The 22,689-nt window shown below is 43.1% G+C and overlaps 1 protein-coding gene across 1 annotated transcript in view; it reads left to right on the plus strand.

Moving 5' to 3' along the window:
• LOC109900947 (MAM domain-containing glycosylphosphatidylinositol anchor protein 2) overlaps positions 1–22,689 on the plus strand; it is a 337,708-nt gene that overhangs the window by 164,732 nt on the left and 150,287 nt on the right. The window contains exons 4-6 of the mRNA XM_020496863.2: positions 1,690–1,886; positions 16,710–16,842; positions 17,478–17,747. Coding sequence (XP_020352452.1) covers positions 1,690–1,886; positions 16,710–16,842; positions 17,478–17,747 — 600 coding nt within the window. The remainder of the gene's footprint in view (positions 1–1,689; positions 1,887–16,709; positions 16,843–17,477; positions 17,748–22,689) is intronic.

Below are 22,689 nucleotides of genomic sequence, written 5' to 3' on the forward strand. Positions count from 1 at the left end.
GCCATGGCAAACACAGCATTAGCCATGGCAAAATGCATGGAATCGCAGGAAATTAGCTTTAAAACGGCAACATTTTATCTTAGCTGCATGGCAAAATGTGTAGAATTGCAGGAAATGTGCTTTTAAACTGCATAAATGTCTTTCAGCTCCATGGCAAAATTTGTAGAAGTACAGAAAATTTGTTTAAAAATGCAACATTTTTACTACACCACCAAGATTAGGGCCTCAAATGTAGCCTGGGCCGACCACTGACCTTCCCCTTTACCACGCCCCCTGCCACGCCCACCACCAAAATCCCTTTTTGTTCCAGAAAAAAACCCTGGTGTGTGTTTGCGTGTGTGCGGTGCGACCACCATGCTCCCTAAATAGGTCCTGGGGTTTAACTCAGAGGGAGGACAGGACGATATTGACAGTCTGAATTCAAGGCATGCGTCCATTGATTAACCTCTCCAATTCAATGCCTAATATCGTTTTCTCAGCAAACGTTTAGCAGTGGAATGAAAATAGTTGTACATGGAGATTGAGATTGAGAGATAAGCACATAAGGTCATCCGTAATCGTTTAGGGTATTTTAGCATGAGGGGATAACTTGCATTGGTTTTTCCTTAATCAATTCCATTTAAATTGCCTGTTCGCTTGCGTTGAGATACTGATTGCATCTCAGAGGGAGATGAAAAGGGGAAATGGACTAGCCCCCTTTACATTTCTTTGACATGATCTTAAAAAGGTGAGCATTAGCATGCTAAAAGACAGACAGAGTTATGATGAACACCCATTTGCCAAAGGCTTTAATCGTCAGGCGAGTGAGATGATTAACTTTGAATCCGTTTTAATAAACCGCGAGCGATTTTGCTCAAATAGCTAACTGTCAGACAGATGGGGAAAACTTCCCTCTGATGTGTTGGAAAATGGGAGCGAGGAAACAGCGATATTCATTTACTGGTCTCCTGTTAGGGACAAGAGGGCAACTAAATAGTATCTTAAAAGAGGGATGCGCATCAGGGAAGTGTTTGCGCAGGATATTAGAGAAAAACATTTTGCGGCCCTTTCCCATGTCTGTCTCTTACAGGACTTTCACGTTGAAGGCTGTGCATGCTAGCTCATCGATTCGGAAAGTCAAGGGGATGTATTGATCCTGGGGTTCATGTGGTGGCCGGAGATCTGAGAGACTGTGTGTGTGCAGCCTGGGTGTTTGCAGCCTGGGTGTGTGCGTGCGTGTTTGGGCCTCTGTTTCACTGTCGAGCTTGTCTTACTCTTTCCCCCACTTTTCACCTCTATTAGGCTGCCTGCAGGTGACAGATATGCAATACGACTACATTTATGTTGAATGTGTCTTTCCTGTTTATGGTAATAGAACTGTTTGATAATTTATTTGATTGATTTCTTGCCTGAGTGACCAATTCATTGATTTTACTCTGCCCTTTTGTCCAGAGTTGGCTTAAAAGAGAAATTGGGGTCATTGAAATACAATACAGTATGATATCCGTGTTAATTATCAATAATACAAATGTCATATTGGTTAGGTAGCCATTCAATTGATTTCTCAATGGATTCATTACTTGCGCGATGGATTTTGAGGGAAAGGGGGGCAACCTAGTCAGTCGTACATCTGAATGCATGATGGACAGATTCATTCATTGATTCATCATTCATCATCTCTCCTCTTCCTCTGTTCCTCTCTGTCTCCAGACCTGGATGACCCTTTAGTGACGGTGCACCAGAGTGTAGGAGAGGCTAAAGAACAGTTTTATTACGAGAGGACAGTGTTCCTGCGCTGCGTGGCCAACTCCAACCCCCCAGTCCGCTACAGCTGGCACCGCGGACGAGACGTCCTCTCACAAGGCTCCGACAAGGGAGTGGAGATCTACGAACCATTCTTCACACAGGTAAGGGGGAGGCGATATACTATACAATTACTGTATATCAGAGTGGGGTTTATGTAGAGATCTCAATATACTATAGACTCTGAGTGCGGTGACCCCTGGGTGGGCTGATATATATTTATATAAATAAGTGTGTCCCCAGAGACTGCTGTGGGAAAGAGAGGGAAAAAGAGGGAATGAGAATGAGAGACAGAGACAGAAAGAGGTAGGAGAGAGAGCAACAGACAGAGTGCACGATCATAGATGATATAAGCAAGCGAGCCTGAGGTACAGTAGTTGGCTGCCCTTCTGAGTCTCCAGTTCCCTCATTTTCCTCTCCCCTCCTAGTCCACCTCTTCTTTTCCCTCCTTTTCTCTCCTCTTCCCTTCTCTCTCTTCGCTCCATCCTACTTCCTTCCCTCAGCCCACCAAGCGTTTGTACAGAGCAGAGATAAAACACAGGCGTGGCATTTCAAACCCAGCATGGGAATGTGGCCTGGTAATTAGCCAGGAAGTGACACACTTTCATTGAGGGCTCCCTCCCGATCTCCCTTCTCTCCCTACCCCTCTTCCCTGCCTTGTTCCCCGTGGCGAGCATAAGAACAGAAAGATCTGGGGACGCGTTTGAAGCCACCGTGTTTTTTCCCCGTTGCTAAATACCAGCTTACCGTTTCTCTCTGGCCAAGGTTAAGAGAGGAGAGAGGGATGGTGTTAACTTGTGTTGGGAGGTCATTCTAGAACACTGTGACCGGGTCTTGTTGAGGTCGCTGTTGAGAGCTTTTCTGCCGTGGGTGTGTTGATCACACAGCTGTGTGTCTGTACACCCAGACCAACAATCAAGCAGTCTCTTCATCCATTCAATCATCTCTGGGGGCGGCAGTTAGCCTAGCGTTTAAGAGCATTGGGCCAGTAACGGAAAGGTTGCTTGTTTGAAACCCCAAGCCGATTGTTGATGTGCCCTTGAGCAAGGCACTTAATCATAATTGCTCCTGCAAGTCCCTTTTCTTAATTCCTCCATCTAACCCTCTCTCTGTCCTTCCTCCATCTTTTCATGGTTCCCTCCAATCTGTTACATTTCTCACACAACCCTTAATCTTTCATCCATCCTTCCATATGTCTTTTCTCCATCCTTTTCATTAACCTCTTTCATATCCTTGTCCATCCCGCTCACCAATCCCTTACACCTCTCCCATCTACTCCATTCCTTCCTCCAACCGCCTTCATCCCCCTCTCTCTCTCTCTCCCTCTCTCCACCCCCTTGTCTTCCAAATAGATATGTGTTCCTATTTGTTTCCCACTGTGTTAAACTGGCCTCTGAATCATCATTCCCACCAGATACATCTTCCACTATCAGCCAAAGCCAGAGAGGAGGAGGTAATACGACTGCATCCACAGACTGAGTCCATCCCCAATCAAATACAATTAACGTATAAATGTCATGCAATATGATGATGATGATCATTGGGGGGAATGAAAGAGATGAGTGATTATGTTTTGTGAGGATTTCTGTGGACTATGATTGTGGCTAGTGAGGACTGATGTGCCAGGCTGAATGAAGTCCTAATCTGACCCCTTGGTGGATAGGAAGGAGATTAAAGACTCTTTATCACATCCCATCACGGAGCTTGGTCTTCGTGGAGGGTCGAAGAAACATAATTTAGACACCCACTATCGCAGATTGTTCTGAAATGGTTTCTGTTAGAAACAGATGAGTAGCATTCCTGCAACATTATTTTGTTGAAATATAATTAGATCTCAGAGAAATTAAGCTAATTGATGACCACTTTAATTTATAAGATTCAGCTAATAATAAATACATGTGGTACCTAACATCCGATATGGGCCAAACTTTTTTCTAACAATGAGTTAGACATGAGGAATCCGAAGAAATGTTCAAAAGCCACCCTTGGACCCAATTCCACCCCAGCATGTCTGTCTGACAAGTAGTATGGAGCTGCAGCTCGGAGTTTTGTTTCTTCATCCTATGTAATGTATTCCCAGTTAATTTGGTGATTTTCCCCCCCTGTTCATAGAAATGAGTCATTGAAATTATGTTTACAGTTGAATTTGAAAATTTACATACACTTATGTTGGAGTCATTAAATGTTGTTTTTCAACCACTCCACACATTTCTTGTTTACAAACTATAGTTTTGGTAAGTCAATTAGGACATCTACTTTGTGCATAACACAAGTCATTTTTCACACATTGGTTTAAAGACAGATTATTTCACTTGTAATTCACTTTATCACAATTCCAGTGGGTCAGAAGTTTACATACACTAAGTTGACTGTGCCTTTAAACAGCTTGGAAAATTCAAAAAATGATGTCATGGCTTTAGAAGCTTCTGATAGGCTAATTGACATAGTTTGAGTCAATTGGAGGTGGACCTGTGGATGTATTTCAAGGCCTACCTTCAGACTCAGTGCCTCTTTGCTTGACATCATGCGAAAATCAAAAGAAATCAGCCAAGACCTCAGAAAAATAATTGTAGACCTCCACAAGTCTGATTCATCCTCGGGAACAATTTCCAAATGCCTGAAGGTACCACGTTCATCTGTACAAACAATAGTAAGGAAGTATAAACACCATGGGACCATGCAGCCGTCATACCGCTCAGGAAGGAGACACGTTCTGTCTCCTAGAGTAGAATGTATTTTGGTGCGAAAAGTGCAAATCAATCCCAGAACAACAGCAAAGGACTTTGTGAAGATGCTGGAGGAAACCGGTACAAAAGTTTCTATAGCCACAGTAAAACCAGTCCTATATCGACATAACCTGCAAGGCTGCTCAGCAAGGAAGAAGCCACTGCTCTGAAACCACCTTAAAAAAGTAAGAGTATGGTTTGCAACTGCACATGGGGACAAAGATCATACTTTTTGGAGAAATGTCCTCTGGTCTGATGAAACAAAAATAGAACTGTTTGGCCATGATGGCCATCGTTATGTTTGGAGGAAAAAGGGGGAGGCTGGCAACCCGAAGAACACCATCCTAACCGTGAAACATGGGTGTGGCAATATCATGTTGTGGGGGTGCTTTGCTGCAGGAGGGACTGGTGCACTTCACAAAATAGATGGCATCACGAGGCTGGAAAATTATGTGGATATATTGAACCAACACCTCAAGACATCAGTCAGGAAGTTTAAGCTTGGTCGCAAATGGGTCTTCCAAATGGACAATGACGCCAAGCATACTTCCAAAGTTGTGGCAAAATGGCTTAAGGACAACAAAGTCAAGGTCTTTGAGTGGCCATCACAAAGCCCTGACCTCAATCATATAGACAATTCGTGGGCAGAACTGAAAAAGCGTGTACGAGCAAGGATGCCAGCAAACCTGATTCAGTTACACCAGCTCTGTCAGGAGGAATGGGCCAAAATTATCCCATTTATTGTGGGAAGCTTGTGGAAGGCTAACCAAAATATTTGACCCCAGTTAAACAATTTAAAGGCAATGCTACCAAATACTAATTGAGTGTATGTAAACTTCTGACCCACTGGGAATGTGATGAAAGAAATAAAAGCTGAAATAAATCATTCTCTCTACTATTATTCTGACATTTCACATTCTTAAAATAAAGTGGTGATCCTAACTGACCTAAAACAGGGAATTTTTTTCTTGGATTAAATGTCAGGAATTGTGAAACACTGAGTTTAAATGTATTTGGCTAAAGTGTATGCAAACTTCCGACTTCAACTTTATGTCCGATCCTACATCTTAATGTTACCAGGTTACCACACCTACTCATTCAAGGATTTTCTTTATTTTTACTATTTTCTACATTGTAGAATAATAGTGAAGACATCAAAACTATGAAATAACGCATATAACGCAAAAAAGTGTTAAACAAATCAAGAAACATGTTATATTCTTTAAAGTAGCCACCCTTTGCCTTGACAGCTTTGCACAATCTTGGCATTCTCTCAACCAGCTTCACCTGGAATGTTTTTCCATCAGTCTTGAAGGAGTTCCCACATATGCTGAGCACTTCTTGGCTGCTTTTCCTTCACTCTGCGGTCCAACTTATCCCAAACCATCTCAATTTGGTTGAGCCTGGGTGATTGTGGAAGCCAGGTCACCTGATGCAGCACTACTTCACTCTCCTTCTTAGCTGAGCTGATATCTCAAAGTGCTGAACAGAAACCCGGCCTAAAACCCCAAACAGCAAGCAATGCAGGTGTAGAACACGGTGGCTAGGAAAAACTCCCTAGAAAGGCCCAAACCTAGGAAGAAACCTAGAAAGGAACCAGGCTATGAGGGGTGGCCAGTCCTCTTCTGGCTGTGCCGGGTGGAGATTATAACAGAACATGGCCAAGATGTTCAAATGTTCATAAAGGACCAGCATGGTCAAATAATAATAATCACAGTAGTTGTCGAGTGTGCAGCAAGTCAGCACCTCAGGAGTAAATGTCAGTTGGCTTTTCATAGCCGATCATTAAGAGTATCTCTACCGCTCCTGCTGTCTCCAGAGAGTTGAAAACAGCAGGTCTGGGACAGGTAGCACGTCCGGTGAACAGGTCATGATTCCATAGCCGCAGGCAGAACAGTTGAAACTGGAGCAGAGGCACGGCCAGGTGGACTGGGGACAGTAAGGAGTCATCATGCCAGGTAGTCCCGAGGCATGGTCCTAGGGCTCAGGTCCTCCGAGAGAGAGAAAGAAAGAGATAATTAGAGAGAGCATACTTAAATTCACACAGGACACTGGATAAGACAGGAGAAGTACTCCAGATCTAACAAACTGACCATAGCCCCCCGACGCAAACTACTGCAGCATAAACACTGGAGGCTGAGACAGGAGGGGCCAGGAGACACTGTGGCCCCATCCGATGATATCCCCGGACAGGGCCAAACAGGAAGGATATAACCCCACCCACTTTGCCAAAGCATACCCCCCACACCACTAGAGGGATATCTTCAACCACCAACTTACCATCCTGAGACAAGGCAGAGTATAGCCCACAAATATCTCCGCCACAGCCCAACCCAAGGGGGGGGGGGCGCCAACCCAGACAGGAAGATCACATCAGTGACTCAACTCACTCAAGTGACGCACCCCTCCTAGGGACGGCATGAAAGAGCACCAGTAAGCCAGTGACTCAGGCCCTGTAATAGGGTTAGAGGCAGAGAATCCCAGTGGAAAGAGGGGAACCGGCCAGGCAGAGACAGCAAGGGCGGTTCGTTGCTCCAGAGCCTTTCCGTTCACCTTCACACTCCTGGGCCAGACTACACTCAATCGTAGGACCTACTGAAGTGATAAGTCTTCAATAAAGACTTAACTTCTTGACGCTACCCATCCCTTTAGCGGGATCATTTCCGTCAGCAACCGCTGAATAGCATAGCGCAACAGTCAAATAATATTACAAAAATATTCATATTCATGAAATCACGTGCAATATTGCAAAACACAGTTTAGCCTTTTGTTAATCCACCTGTCGTCTCAGATTTTGAAATGATGCTTTACAGCGAAAGCAATCCAATTGTTTGTGTAAGTTTATCGATAGCATAACATAACATTATGTACACTAAGCATTAAGTAGCTAGGTCGCAAAAATCAGAAAATAAATCAAATTAATTGTTTACCTTTGATGATATTCGGATGTTTTCACTCACGAGACTCCCAGTTACACAACAGTTACACAGCAGACGTATATTCCAAATCATATCCATCATGTCCACAGAAACATATCAAGCGTTTTTTTATAATCAATCCTCAGGTTCTTTTTAAAATATACAGTACCTTGTGAAAGTATTCGGCCCCTTGAACTTTGCGACCTTTTGCCACATTTCAGGCTTCAAACATAAAGATATAAAACTGTATTTTTTTGTGAAGAATCAACAAGAAGTGGGACACAATCATGAAGTGGAACGACATTTATTGGATATTTCAAAAAATTTGAACAAATCAAAAACGGAAAAATTGGGCGTGCAAAATTATTCAGCCCCCTTAAGTTAATACTTTGTAGCGCCACCTTTTGCTGCGATTACAGCTGTAAGTCGCTTGGGGTATGTCTCTATCAGTTTTGCACATCGAGAGACTGACATTTTTTCCCATTCCTCCTTGCAAAACAGCTCGAGCTCAGTGAGGTTGGATGGAGAGCATTTGTGAACAGCAGTTTTCAGTTCTTTCCACAGATTCTCGATTGGATTCAGGTCTGGACTTTGACTTGGCCATTCTAACACCTGGATATGTTTGTTTTTGAACCATTCCATTGTAGATTTTGCTTTATGTTTTGGATCATTGTCTTGTTGGAAGACAAATCTCCGTCCCAGTCTCAGGTCTTTTGCAGACTCCATCAGGTTTTCTTCCAGAATGGTCCTGTATTTGGCTCCATCCCATCTTCCCATCAATTTTAACCATCTTCCCTGTCCCTGCTGAAGAAAAGCAGGCCCAAACCATGATGCTGCCACCACCATGTTTGACAGTGGGCATGGTGTGTTCAGGGTGATGAGCTGTGTTGCTTTTACGCCAAACATAACGTTTTGCATTGTTGCCAAAAAGTTCAATTTTGGTTTCATCTGACCAGAGCACCTTCTTCCACATGTTTGGTGTGTCTCCCAGGTGGCTTGTGGCAAACTTTAAACGACACTTTTTATGGATATCTTTAAGAAATGGCTTTCTTCTTGCCACTCTTCCATAAAGGCCAGATTTGTGCAATATACGACTGATTGTTGTCCTATGGACAGAGTCTCCCACCTCAGCTGTAGATCTCTGCAGTTCATCCAGAGTGATCATGGGCCTCTTGGCTGCATCTCTGATCAGTCTTCTCCTTGTATGAGCTGAAAGTTTAGAGGGACGGCCAGGTCTTGGTAGATTTGCAGTGGTCTGATACTCCTGCCATTTCAATATTATCGCTTGCACAGTGCTCCTTGGGATGTTTAAAGCTTGGGAAATCTTTTTGTATCCAAATCCGGCTTTAAACTTCTTCACAACAGTATCTCGGACCTGCCTGGTGTGTTCCTTGTTCTTCATGATGCTCTCTGCGCTTTTAACGGACCTCTGAGACTATCACAGTGCAGGTGCATTTATACGGAGACTTGATTACACACAGGTGGATTGTATTTATCATCATTAGTCATTTAGGTCAACATTGAATAATTCAGAGATCCTCACTGAACTTCTGGAGAGAGTTTGCTGCACTGAAAATAAAGGGGCTGAATAATTTTGCACGCCCAATTTTTCAGTTTTTGATTTGTTAAAAAAGTTTGAAATATCCAATAAATGTCGTTCCACTTCATGATTGTGTCCCACTTGTTGTTGATTCTTCACAAAAAAATACAGTTTTATATCTTTATGTTTGAAGCCTGAAATGTGTCAAAAGGTCGCAAAGTTCAAGGGGGCCAAATACTTTCGCAAGTCACTGTATATTTGATAATATATCAAACGGGTCTGTAGGTTTTTCAAAAACACCGCGAGAAACAATGGCCGCTTTACTCTGTAGCGCAAAACTCACTCTGAGAGCCCCCACCTATCCACTTACGCAATGAGATCTTTCGCGCTCATTTTTCAAAATAAAAGCCTGAAACTATGTCTAAAGACTGTTGACAGTTAGGGAAGCCATAGAAAAAGGAATCAGGTTGATATCCCTTTAAATGGAGGATAGGCATGCATAGGAACAGAGGTTTCAAAATAAGAGGCACTTCCTGATTGGATTGTCCTCAGGTTTTCGCCTTCACTATCAGTTCTGTTATACTTACACACAATATTTTTACAGTTTTGGAAACCTTATAGTGTTTTCTATCATAATATGCATATTCTAGTTTCTGGGGCTGAGAAATAGGCAGTTTCAAATGGGTATGTTTTTTTTGCCAAAAACGAAAATACTGCCCCCTCTACACGCAAAAGGTTAAAGGTTGAGACCGAGTCTGCGTCTCTCACATGGGTAGGCAGACCATTCCATAAAAATGAAGCTCTATAGGAGAAAGCCCTGCCTCCAGCAGTGAAAGTTAACATTATGTTTTAGAATGACATCCCCAAGAGGTAAAATATATATTGAAAACAATAGTGGTCCTAAAACGGAACCTTGAGGAACACCGAATTTTACAATTGATTTGTCAGAGGACAAACCATTCACAGAGACAAACTGATATCTTTCCGACAGATAAGATCTAAACCAGGCCCGAACTTGTCCGTATAGATCTCTCCAAAATAATGTGGTGATCGATGGTATCAAAAGCAGCACTAAGGGCTAGGAGCACGAGGACAGATGCAGAGCCTCGGTCTGATGCCATTCAAAGGTAATTTGCCACCTTCACAAGTGCAGTCTCAGTGCTATGATGGGGTCTAAAACCAGACTGAAACATTTTGTATACATGGTTTGTCTTCAGGAAGGCAGTGAGTTGCTGCACAACAGCTTTTTCCCCAAAAAATGAGAGGAATGGAAGATTTGATATAGGCCGATAGTTTTTTATATTTTCTGGGTCAAGGTTTACCATGGCTGAATTATAAATAAATCACTGACATTGGCACCAGCAAAGCACCCCCACACCATCATATTTCCTCCTCCATGCTTCACGGTGGGAACCACACATGAAGAGATCACCGGTTCACCTACTCTACGTCTCAAAAACACACGGTGGTTGGAACCCAAAATCTCAAATTTGGACTCATCAGAACAATGGACAGATTTACACCAGACAATTGTCCATTGCTCGTGTTTCTTGGTCCAAGCAAGTCTCTTCTTCTTATTGGTGTCCTTTTAGTAGTAGTTTATTTACAGCAATTCGACCACGAAGCCCTGATTCATGCAGTCTCCTCTGAACAGTTGATGTTGAGATGTGTCTGTTACTTGAACTCTGAAGCAGTTATTTGGGCTGCAATCTTATACTCTGCAGCAGAGGTAACTCTGGGTCTTCCTTTCCTGTGGCGGTCCTCATGAGCGGCATTTTCGTCATAGTGCTTTATGGTTTTTGCGACAGCACAGAAACGTTCAAAGTTCTTGAAATTGTGGTCTGTCATTTGTCTTTGCTTATTTGAGCTGCTCTTGCCATAATATGGACATGTTATTTTACCAAATAGGGATATCTTCTGTATACCATCCCTTTAAAAACATTTTTTTTACCTTTATTTAACTAGGCAAGTAGGTTTAAGAGCAAATTCTTATTGACAATGACAGCCTCGGAACAGTGGGTTAACTGCCTTGTTCAGGGGCAGAGGTTTTTTACTTTGTCAGCTCGGGGATTCAATCTAGCAACCTTTCGGTTACTGGCCAACGCTCTAACCACTAGGCAACCTGCCGCCCCCTACCTTGCCACAACACAACTGATGGCTAAAACATATTAAGGTAAGAAATTCCACAAATTGTACTTTTAACAAGGCAGATCTGTTAATTAAAATTAATTCCAGGTGACTACCTCATGAAGCTGGTTGAGAGAATACCAAGAGTGTGCAATGCTGTCATAAAGGCAAAGGGTGGCTACTTTGAAGAATCTCCAATATAAAATATATTTTGATTTGTTTAACACTTTTTTGGTTACTACATGATTCCTTATGTGTTATTTCATAGTTTTGATATCTTCACTATTATTCTACAATGTAGAAAATAGTAAAAAGAAAGAAAAACCTTGAATGAGTAGGTGTGTCCAAACGTTTGACTGGTACTGTATATTTTTTTCATTTCAAATAACAAAATATTTTCATTAGTTTAAGTTAGTGAATGTCACGACTCCTACCGAAGGTGGCTCCACTTTCTGTTCGTATGGCGGTCGTCGTCACCGGCCTACTAGCTGCCACTGATCCTTTTTTTCAGTTTTTCCGTCTCTTGCAGGTGACACATGTATCATGGGTTCTGTCCTTTGTGCATCTGGCCACCTGGCACTGTCTCCTCCCCGGGAGCAGTGTGCAAAGGCTCTCCTTTGGCTCGCGCAAAGGATCACGTGGAATCTTTGCTGCTGCCTTGGCCTTCATTACAGTATGTCTCTCACGTAGCCCCGTATGCCAGAGTCGTGTTAAAGTCTCCCCTGGGCATGGTGTTGTTCATGCACTGCTTGAACAACAGGTGTGCTTTAATAGCAGCCACGTCAAGCATGTTATAGAACACAGCAACAGGCCAACGGGGTGGGTGCCTCCTTTCAGAGTATAGCCGTGCCATCGAATCCAAAATATCCACACCAACCTATGAAACAGAAAAGAATAGAAAACATTAGGATTATTTTGCGTAAGTTTATCTATATGTGGCAATGCTTATTAAGTGATATTGACATACCTTTGTTTGGTTGCAGTGCGTAATAGTATAGATTGCAAGCTGTCGGATGCATGGTGATCATTGCAGAAACGTTCCTTCTTGCCTTGCATTGGTATAGTGTGAGTTTTGTCTTGTCATTCTTTCATCACCATTGTGGAGTACAATGGCTATGCAGGTGCCTTAATTTGCGCAGAGGGTTGGAGCTCCCATCTTGCTTTGTTCATGGTGCCGACTAGGCTTGCTTTATTTGCCAGCAACTTGTTTGCCAATGACGGTGAAGAAATTGTCCATGGTGACTTTTCTCCCCTTGCCAACATAAGTTTCCACAAGCCTCATCACCACATTCTCCGACACTCGCTCACCTGCTGCCCAACATGGATGTTTTCCCAGATATGGAAAGCCATTCAGCATGTACTTGGTGTCGATGTCAGTGGCTAACCAACACTTAATAGCAAACCTGTCGGGTTTGCTCGCAATGTATTGCGTAAAGCCACAACGAGTTTTTGCTGCGAACAATTGTTCATCGACAGTGATGTTCTTTCCTGGTTTGTAACATGCAATGCTGTTCTGTACAAACTTCTTCCAACCGTTTCCAGGCGTCGCATTCTCATTTCTTTGTCATCAAAACGGAGGTAAACGCATGATCTCTCTCAAGGTATCCCATGTCATGGTTTCTCCAAAGAATGGTATCCTATACATGTATGACCATACTGCATATACACGCTCTTTCCACCGAATGCTCCACAGATATACAGGATTGGAATGAACGCTTCCAGCTCATCAACAGAGACAGATCCCAGGCAGTGTCTCCTTGCACCTCAGTTACAGTACAGTGTCTGTGTTGTAGCATGTCCATGTAACATAAAAAAAACGAAAGCTGGCGAGTGCGTTGCTGATGTTTTTTTTTGCTTGATGCCTAGGGCCTGCTCTCTCGGTGATGACATGTTGTGCTGTTGCCATCTGTGTATTCTTTCCAAATGGGTCCATCCCTCCCTCTTTCCTGTCTCACGGTTTCATTTGGGTGGTGGAGCGAGCGCCCGCTCAGTGCGCACTTCTGGATTTTTTTTGCGTTTAGGCCTCTGAGGTGCAGGTTATTCAAGTCGAGGCTCAGAATCAGAAAAATAGTCATCAGAGATGTCAGGATTAATTTGTTCCCCACCATCTGAGATGTTCTCATTCAGATTGTAGCGGTGCTAACGCAGCATATGCATCCATTCGTCTTGGTTATCTTGCCATTCCACATTATGCAGGCTCTCACTGTGTACTCCTAGTAGGCCAGAGTAGACTGATAAAATTGCTTGGATTTGGTGGACTGATATAGGGTCCATACCGTGTTGAGATTTATAATTAGAATATACCAATACAATAGAATGGCCTGCCCTATTCTTCATTCACAGTTGGTGATTCCCATAATTATATTTTCACTTCCCCTCACTCATCAACTCACCTATTCTGCCCCTTTATCACCCATCGTACTTTACTTCATTTTATTTCATCTGTTATGTGTGAAATACAGTTTGGTTTAGGTTCAGTTTCGAGGCAATTATTGGGGTGAATATCAACTGGGCACTGCACTTTCCAATGTCGGGAGAATGAGTGGAGCAGGCCCTACTGTCTGGGAAACCATTCAAATAATGCCATGCCCTCCTAAAACTGGTTATAACTCCAGTTCTGTTTGTGATAAAATGATTCTAACAATGGCAGTGTGTTTTATATAGACTTATTTAGGAAAAGTCACGGATGGTGGGTGGCATGACTTTGAAAATAAAATACATTAAATGAGCCTTCAAAATGACTGCTTTAGCAGTTCTAGTGTTAAAGAATCCCCCCTCAATGTTAAAGGGATACTTCACCGAAATGACTCAATTGCATATTGGTTTCCTTACCCTGTAAGCAGTCTATGGAAAAGGTATGACAGCACCATGCAATAGTTTTGTTGTCCGCTGTTTCAAATGCTACATTTTTAGCATTTGTGGCACAAATTCAATGGTACCTATATTAACGTACAAGCATGTCCAAATCATCCTGAAGTATCAAAAAAATGTATTGTGTGACTCAATAATGTTCCTCATAGATGATTTGTATATGTAGCACTGAAATGCTCATATACTGTAGGTATTGACTTGCATTGTATTTGTGCCATAAATGCTAGAAAGTTAGCATTTTAAACAGTCTCCAGGTAAACAAAACCAAAGCATGGGTTGCTGTTATACCTTGTCCATAAACTGCTTACATGGTAAGGAAACCAATATGTAATTTTGTAATTTGGGAGAACTATCCCTTTAACATTGATTTGGGGGGGGGGGGGGGGGGGGGTTCTTAAACACCTAAAAGTAGGAACACCACCGTCTAGTGGTCAGAACCTGGTAATATCAGCATGCAGGATGGGACATAAAACGAACACTCTTATCAGGGAAAGAAAGACATCACCAAATTCATTACATAGGATGAAGAAACAATACGCCGAGCCTCAGCTCCATACTACTTGTCAGGAAACGTGTTTATGTGCAAATATTGATGTAATAACATGATATCGGCGTAAACTTGGAGTCACTCGACAATATGGTGTGTGGTCCTCCCAATTTGTCTCGTGAAAGCATGCAGCGTTAGGCTACCGATTTTAAATAACTTATGATAAACTTCACAGGGAGGTGAAAGTGCACAGTGATCTTGATGCGCCTTTCCGACAAATATTGAGAGTCTGATTCTGGTGACAGGGTGATCAATGCTTGACTGCCGTTTGACAAATACAAATATTCTCACTATTATCTATAATCTCATCATGTAGACTAGCCTTTTGTATTTACACTGTATATACAAAAGTATGTGGAGACCCCTTCAAATTAGTGAATTTGGCTATTTCAGCCACACCTGCTGCTGACAGGAGTATAAAATGGATCACGCAGACATGCAATCTCCATATACAAACATTTGTAGTATAATGGCCTCAGTGAAGAGCTCAGTGACTTTCAATGTGGTGCTGTCATAGGATGCCACCTTTCCAACAAGTCAGTTCGGCAAATTTCTACCCTGCTAGAGCTGCCCCGGAGCAACAATGGCTCAGCCACAAAGTGGTAGGCCACACGAGCTCACAGAACGGGACTGCCAAGTGCTGAAGCGTGCAGTGCGTACAAATCATCTGTCCTTGGCTGCAAGACTCACTGCCTCTGGAACCTGCCTCAGGAACCAACGTCAGCACAATGCCAAGCATCGGCTGGAGTGGTGTAAAGCTCGCCGCCATTGGACTCTGGAGCAGTGGAAATGCGTTCTCTGGAGTGATGAATCACGATTCCCCATATGGCAGACCCAACGGCCAAATCTGGGTTTGGGGGATGCCAGGAGAACGCTACCTGCCCGAATGCATAGTGCCAACTCTGAAGTTTGGTGGGGGAGGAATAATGATCTGGGACTGTTTTTCATGGTTCGAGCCAGGTCCCTTAGTTCCAGTGAAGGGGAATCGCAACACTACAGCATATAAAGACATTCTAGACGACTCTGTACTTCCAACTTTGTGGCAACAGTTTCGGGAAGGCCTTTTTCTGATTCAGCATGACAATGCCCCAGTGTACAAACCGAGGTCCATACCGAAATGTTTTGTCGAGATCAGTATGGAAAAACTTGACTGGCCTTCACAGAGCCCTGACCTTTACCCCATCGAAAACCTTTGGGATGAATTTGAACGCCGACTACAAGCACGGCCTAATCCCCCGACATTGGTGACCTCACTAATGCTTTTATGGCTGAATGGAAGCAATGTTCCAACAGCTAGTGGAAAGCCTTCCCAGAAGAGTGGAGGCTGTTATCGCAGCAAAGGGGGCACCAACTCCATATTAATGGCCATGATTTTGGAATGGGATGTTCAATGAGCAGGTGTCCACATACTTTTGGTCCTGTGGTTTATTGTCTTAATGTACATTTTAGAATATTTGCATGAAAATCTGTCGTCATTTGGGTGAAAACCTAGCTATAGTTAGGAAAAAGTGTTGTCCAAATCCGATGTGAGGTACTATATTTATTGAACATTATATGAATCCGATATATTAAAATTGCCAGTTTGGTTGCAATCAATTAGCGTAATTTCTCAGATTTCAAATTACATAAAAAAAGATAGAATGTTTCAGGAATGCTTACCTGTTTCTAACCACAGAAATTGTTTCAGAACAATCTGAGACGGTGGGTGCCATGGCTTGCTGAAATGACATGGATCAACCCTGGAGTCACTGTCTCTGTTTGTCAGGCTGCTGTGGTGGTGGTGGTGGTGGAGGACTCAACCAAACAGACACACACAGTGAAACTGAAAGATTCCCACTGTCCCCATGTGGTGTGGTGTAGCATGTGGACCACGTTGTGTGATCCATGGTGTGATTTGCACTGTGGTTTGGCACCAGATGAAATAAGGAAAAGCTTTGATGTTTCATGATGACTTGTTTTACAGTGCACTTCATGCGGAAGTCTTCCTTGTTTCGTGATTTACAGTAAATGTGTATGGCATTGAGTTTCAACATTTCAACATTTTCTGGAAACCCCCTGTGAACTATGGGAACGTTTCCAGAATTTTGCAAGCCTTGAATGAAGTGGAGATACTTCATGAAGTGTGTTTATTATTGTGTTAATTCTATTTGCACACATTTGCACACTAGTGTTGTTGTGGTTGTGTATCTGAGCTGCAGGGGGAGACGAAAATCTTGAAGCTGAAGAACCTTCGTCCTCAGGACTACGCCAACTACAGCTGCATCGCTTCTGTTAGGAACGTCTGTGGCATTTCCGACCGAAACATTGTCTTCAAACTCACCAACAAGACAGGTTGGTACAATAGCATAGTTTTCAAATGCACCAACAAGACAGGTTAATCTTCAAACTCACCAACAAGACAGGTTGGTACCATAGCATAGTTTTCAAATGCACCAACAAGACAGGTTAATCTTCAAACTCACCAACAAGACAGGTTGGTACCATAGCATAGTTTCCAAATGCACCAACAAGACAGGTTGGTACCATAGCATAGTTTTCAACCTCACCAACAAGACAGGTTGGTAACATAGCATAGTTTCCAAATGCACCAACAAGACAGGTTGGTACCATAGCATAGTTTTCAACCTCACCAACAAGACAGGTTGGTACCATAGCATAGTTTCCAAATGCACCAACAAGACAGGTTGGTATCATAGCATAGTTTTCAAATGCACCAACAAGACAGGTTAGTCTTCAAACTCACCAACAAGACAGGTTGGTATCATAGCATAGTTTTCAAATGCACCAACAAGACAGGTTAATCTTCAAACTCACCAACAAGACAGGTTAGTCTTCAAACTCACCAACAAGACAGGTTGGTATCATAGCATAGTTTTCAAATGCACCAACAAGACAGGTTAATCTTCAAACTCACCAAGGTTTATCAGAAAACAGCAAACCTCCATCCTCTTCTTCTTCCTCTCCAGCATCTCCCTCCATTAAGCTGCTGGTGGAGGATCCCATCGTCGTGAACCCTGGCCAGACAGTGTCCCTGGTGTGTATCACTACTGGTGGGGAGCCCAACCCCACGCTGAGCTGGGTCAGCAGCTCTGACAGCCTGCCTGAGAAGAGCGTGGTGAAGGGTGGAACACTCACCCTGCCAGCCATCACTTCAGACGAGGCTGGGGTCTACAGCTGTGTGGCCAGTAACAACGTGGGCAACCCAGCCAAGAAGTCTACCACAATAGTGGTCAGAGGTGAGAGGGGAGCAGGAGTGGGTGTTTGTTGTAGGTGGGGTGTACAATACATATGTTGTAGAATCCTTAGAAGAGCACTGTCAGCCTTGTCAAGGGTCCCGACCTCTAGGTAAAATGACTTACTGTATGTAATGGACTGACAGAGGCAAGGTCAGAGATTTTAGTCCCGCTTAGGCTGTTCATGGGCTATTTCTTTATGAGCTAATCTGCTTTTCAACAGTCAAGTGAAAGGAATGGTTATTAATATGGTTACTTGTTTCTTTTGCTGCTACAGAGTTAATACACGGTGTGAGCATTGTTTCACTACAATTGACATATCTCTCTTTTGATGTTGCATTAGGAAAGCTGTATTGCCTGTACGATCCTACAACACACGGTGCTATAGTTGGAGACACATTGAGAGCATATCAACATATTCCATACAGTGTTACGACTTCTGTGCAATAAACTGTAGGGTGAAGCCAATAGCATGGGGATGCATGTGAAACCAGTCATTAAAGATACTTATTAACGGACAATTAGAGTCATTAAGCCACGGCAGTCAAGCTGAAGGCACTACAGGCTGTTTGACAATCAACTGGGATGAAGACTTAGCGTCCAAGTCTCTTCCCCTCAAGGTAATTGACACACGAAGAAGCTAATAATTGCAGACTTGCCTTTGGGAGCAGCCAATGTGTTAAGGATTTAGTGTCCAAGGCTCTTTCCCTCAAGGTAATTCATACATGGAACAGCCAATATTATAGACTTGCCTTTGGAAGAGCCATTGGTTCTCCGGCCGTATAGTAGGTTGAGACATTTAAAGGTTTGATCTATATAGTGTGAGTCTTAAGTGTTGTGGTGAGTTGAGTGAAGACTGTGTTGCCGGAGAAACTGGGATGAACTCAGTGAAGTAGGACAAGCACTTAGCACAGTTAATTTGGTCATGCTGAATATGGGTGGTGGTGGTGGTGGTGGTGGTGGTGGACGTGTGTGTATGAGCATGCATATTTTGTGTGTGTGTGTGAACAGATATTACACAGTATATGTGTTACTATCTGTTTAAAGTATGTATATTTGTTTACACATGTTTGTGTGTCTTTTTGTTGATCACACTCTAGTCCTTGAGAAGCCCTCTCGTGCGGGTGTTGCCAAAGGGAATGTCTGTGTTTTCCACAGATCTGTTGTCAGCAGATGGTGGCGTTTCTGACCATGCTGTCCCACCAGCCGTGCTGGCTCGCCATTTGGCTCGCCCCCCCCTACAGTGCTATGTGTGTGTGTGTTTGGCTTGCCCCCTGGTACAGCTCAGCATGCTGTTGGTTCACCGCAGCTCTACTACCATGATCTTTTCATGGATGAAAGGAAGGAGACACGTCTGTAAATGCAGGTCAATACCCTGTGTTTTTAGTCCAGATCACACAATGTTTGGCAACAAAAGGATACTTTAGTGACACAATGACCTGGACAATGAGATATATTCTCCACCTCTGTCAACACTTAGTTCATTTGTTAGGGAATGTGTTTGCTGTTTGCACTGTAGCTACGTTTCCTAGCACTGTAGCTACATTTCCTAACAATGTACCTACGTTTCCTAGCACTGTACCTACGTTTCCTAGCACTGTAGCTACGTTTCCTAGCACTGTAGCTACGTTTCCTAGCACTGTAGCTACGTTTCCTAGCACTGTACCTATGTTTCCTAGCACTGTACCTACGTTTCCTCCCTGTGCGTTCTTAAAACAGTGTGCTTTGCAGGTGTGTGATGTGGAGAAATGAGTGGTGCTGGAGGTATCAAACATTCAGAATCAAACGATGTTCTGCTGTTGTCTCGCCTGACAATTCCTCCAGGACTTTCTTCCTTCCAAATGACTCCAAATGAGACATCAGCCATTTCAGTCAGCGAACACACAGCAACTCACACACACACAGGCAACCCCTCCACAACACACACAGGCTCTACACTCTCTGTGAGGGGGTTCTGTGTTATTAATAGCAGAGAAAAACGGCAATGGGTTTCATAGTGAGCCTGCCTGCTGATGTTATTTAGGCTGTTGTTGAGAATTGTTAGGGAAAAACAAACCCCTCATGACGTGACTTGTAACAACCTGGACGCCAGCATGTAAATCGACATGTGAATGACTCAAATTTGAATGACTCATTCTGGTCCGGAGCTGCATACATTTCCATTCATAAATGGCAAATGTAATGGTCTGGGTGAATGGGCCTGGCAGACAGACTAGAGAGTAGGGCAGCGGCCTTCAGGACTGGGGTTATTTGTCAGTGTGTGTAAGTGTGGTTGTTTGTGTGTGTGTGAGTCCTGCTGGCCTGTGACTGAACTTGTCAAGTTCATTAGAGGTCAACCAAAAAGGTAATATACAGCACAACGGCCTGTCACTCGCTACATCCAAACATTGGCATATGTCAGTGTGTGTTGGCGTTAGCGTATGGAGGCATGGCGTAAATGCGTTGGACGGTGTGTGTGTGTGTCTGGCGGGGGTCTGCATGGCTGGGGTCTGGTGCTAATGTCTCTGTCCCCTGTATGTCTTTACCCTTGACTAATGTCCCCGAGAGGAGGTAGGTAAAGTAGAGGAGAGAGAGAGCCATCTGGCCCTGAGTGGACCGCTCAGCTAAACCTGCTGATTACCAGTGGGAGAGATGAATGGATGTATGGAGGCCATTGTGTGGTGCCAAATGAGAGATGGACAGACAGAGAGGGAGAGAGACTGGGGGCTAGAAAGAGAGATATAGGTGTCACTGTCATCTTGTCAGCCAGTCTTGAGGAGGGTTCAGGGATATTGTGTGTCTGTCTATCTCTGTGTGTATGTGAATTTGTGTGTGTGTACGTGCCTGTAATTGTGTCATTGTACCCACGTCAGGGGCATGTGTCCCCTCGTTAGCTAAGCAGCTCCCATGAGGGGGTATTGTAATCAGCCGTGTGACTAGAGTCCTCTATGGACCAAACCCCAAAAGATACTTCTTTCATTGTGTCATTATCTACTTATTCATGTTACAGGCCACCCATTATTATTCACCACAGGTACTGTACCACCATGGAGACTATTACACACACACACACACACACACACACACACACACACACACACACACACACACACGACTATAGTCTTAAAGCCAGGGAGAATAGTACTCTCTTTACAGGCACAAGCACTTTGGCTAAACAAAACACGCAGGAGGTTGCATCATGATTCATATTCAAAGAGGTAAATAACATCCAGGTAATTAGAAAGTATCCTATTCATCAGTGCCTTAGCTACAATGTAATCAGTGTAACCTCTTTAGATCATAGAAGAAAGAAAGAAATTGCGTGGCATTAGTGGAGTGTAGTAAGTGTTTAAACAGTTCCTTCCATTGTCTTTCTGATAATGCAGGGTAGAAAAGTATTCTGTAGAGCGCAGGTAGGAGTAAAGAGCTTTAAAAGAAAAGTCTTACTGGATACAGTATTCATTGATCATTTCTTTCTCTCCCGCACAACCATGGCCCTGGTTCTGTGACAGAAATGTTCAGAGCGGTGAAGAGAACCAACTTCCAAAAGCCTTTTCATTAATAATGCATGGTGAATGTGTGTTTGTGCACGTTAACTTTCATTTTGTGCCTCGGTGCTCACGGTACTTAAACGCTTTTAACTACTGCAGTGAGCTAAATCAGGGTCACAGAGTGTTTCTTGGTAGTCTTAAACAAATCTACTTTGACACAAAAGTATACACCTCACACACATGGTTATGGGCTTAGAAAAAAAAGACACCTGTACCATGTCAGATATAGAGTTGAAATGTATTCCATTTTGAGTTTGTATCCCAATATGACAATATATATACATCACAGAAAATATAACAAAACTGAATAACATTCCAACCATGAGGTCACTAGAGGACAATTTGGCCATTTGAATGCAGGAAAGGTCTACATTCAGTAAGTGTTTCCTGTTTCTGAGCTGTTTTTTTGTATGCAGGCTCTCTCCTCTCCTCCAGCATGGTCTCATAGACTAGAATGAAACATAGTAAATTAAAATCTGGGACACAAAATTAGTATTTATGGCAAGAACAGCTCAAATAAGCAAAGAGAAGTGACAGTCCATCATTACTTTCAGACATGAAGGTTAGTCAATCCAGGTCAAGAACCTCAATTTTTATTTCAAGTGCAGTCACAAAAACCATCAAGCGCTATGATGAAACTGGCTCTCATGAAGAAACGAAGTTACCTCTGCTGCAGAGGATGAATGAACTGCACCTCAGATTGCAGCCCAAATGAATGGCTCAGAGTTAAAATAAAAGACTGATCCCAACATCAATTGTTCAGGGGGAATTGCGTGAATCAAGCTTTCATGGTCGAATTGCTGCAAAGAAACCACTACTAAAGGACACCAATATGAAGAAGAGACTTGCTTGGGCCAAGAAACATGAGCAATGGACATTAGACTGGTGGAAATCTGTCCTTTGGTCTGACGAGTCCAAATTTGACATTGTTGTTTCTAACCACCGTGTCTTTTTGAGACACAGAGTAGGTGAACGTATGATCTCCGCATGTGTGGTTCCCACCGTGAAGCATGGAGGAGGAGGTGTGGGGGTGCTTTGCTGGTGACAGTCTGATTTATTTAGAATTCAAGGCACACCCTTGAATGAGTAGGTGTACCCAAACTTTTGACTGATACATACATACATACATACATACATACACACACACGCATACATACACAAAAATAAATAACACAATATCACAACATTACTGTCCCTTCCCTCCCTCATCGTCTCATATCCCCTGTTGGCCAACATTCTTACTCCTGATAAATAGAAGGCAACTGTACAAAAAATAAAATTAAAGGCTGCCATCTCAAGAAGAAAAAGTAATCAATACAACCTCTCAAAGTGTATTTAATTTTTTCTAAGTGTAGAAAAGACATTTGATCTTTCAACCAAGATGTTACAGTGGGAGGTTTGGAGGATTTCCAATT

Source organism: Oncorhynchus kisutch, linkage group LG12 (genome assembly GCF_002021735.2).
Source record: "Oncorhynchus kisutch isolate 150728-3 linkage group LG12, Okis_V2, whole genome shotgun sequence".
NCBI classification, from domain to species: Eukaryota; Metazoa; Chordata; class Actinopteri; order Salmoniformes; family Salmonidae; genus Oncorhynchus; species Oncorhynchus kisutch.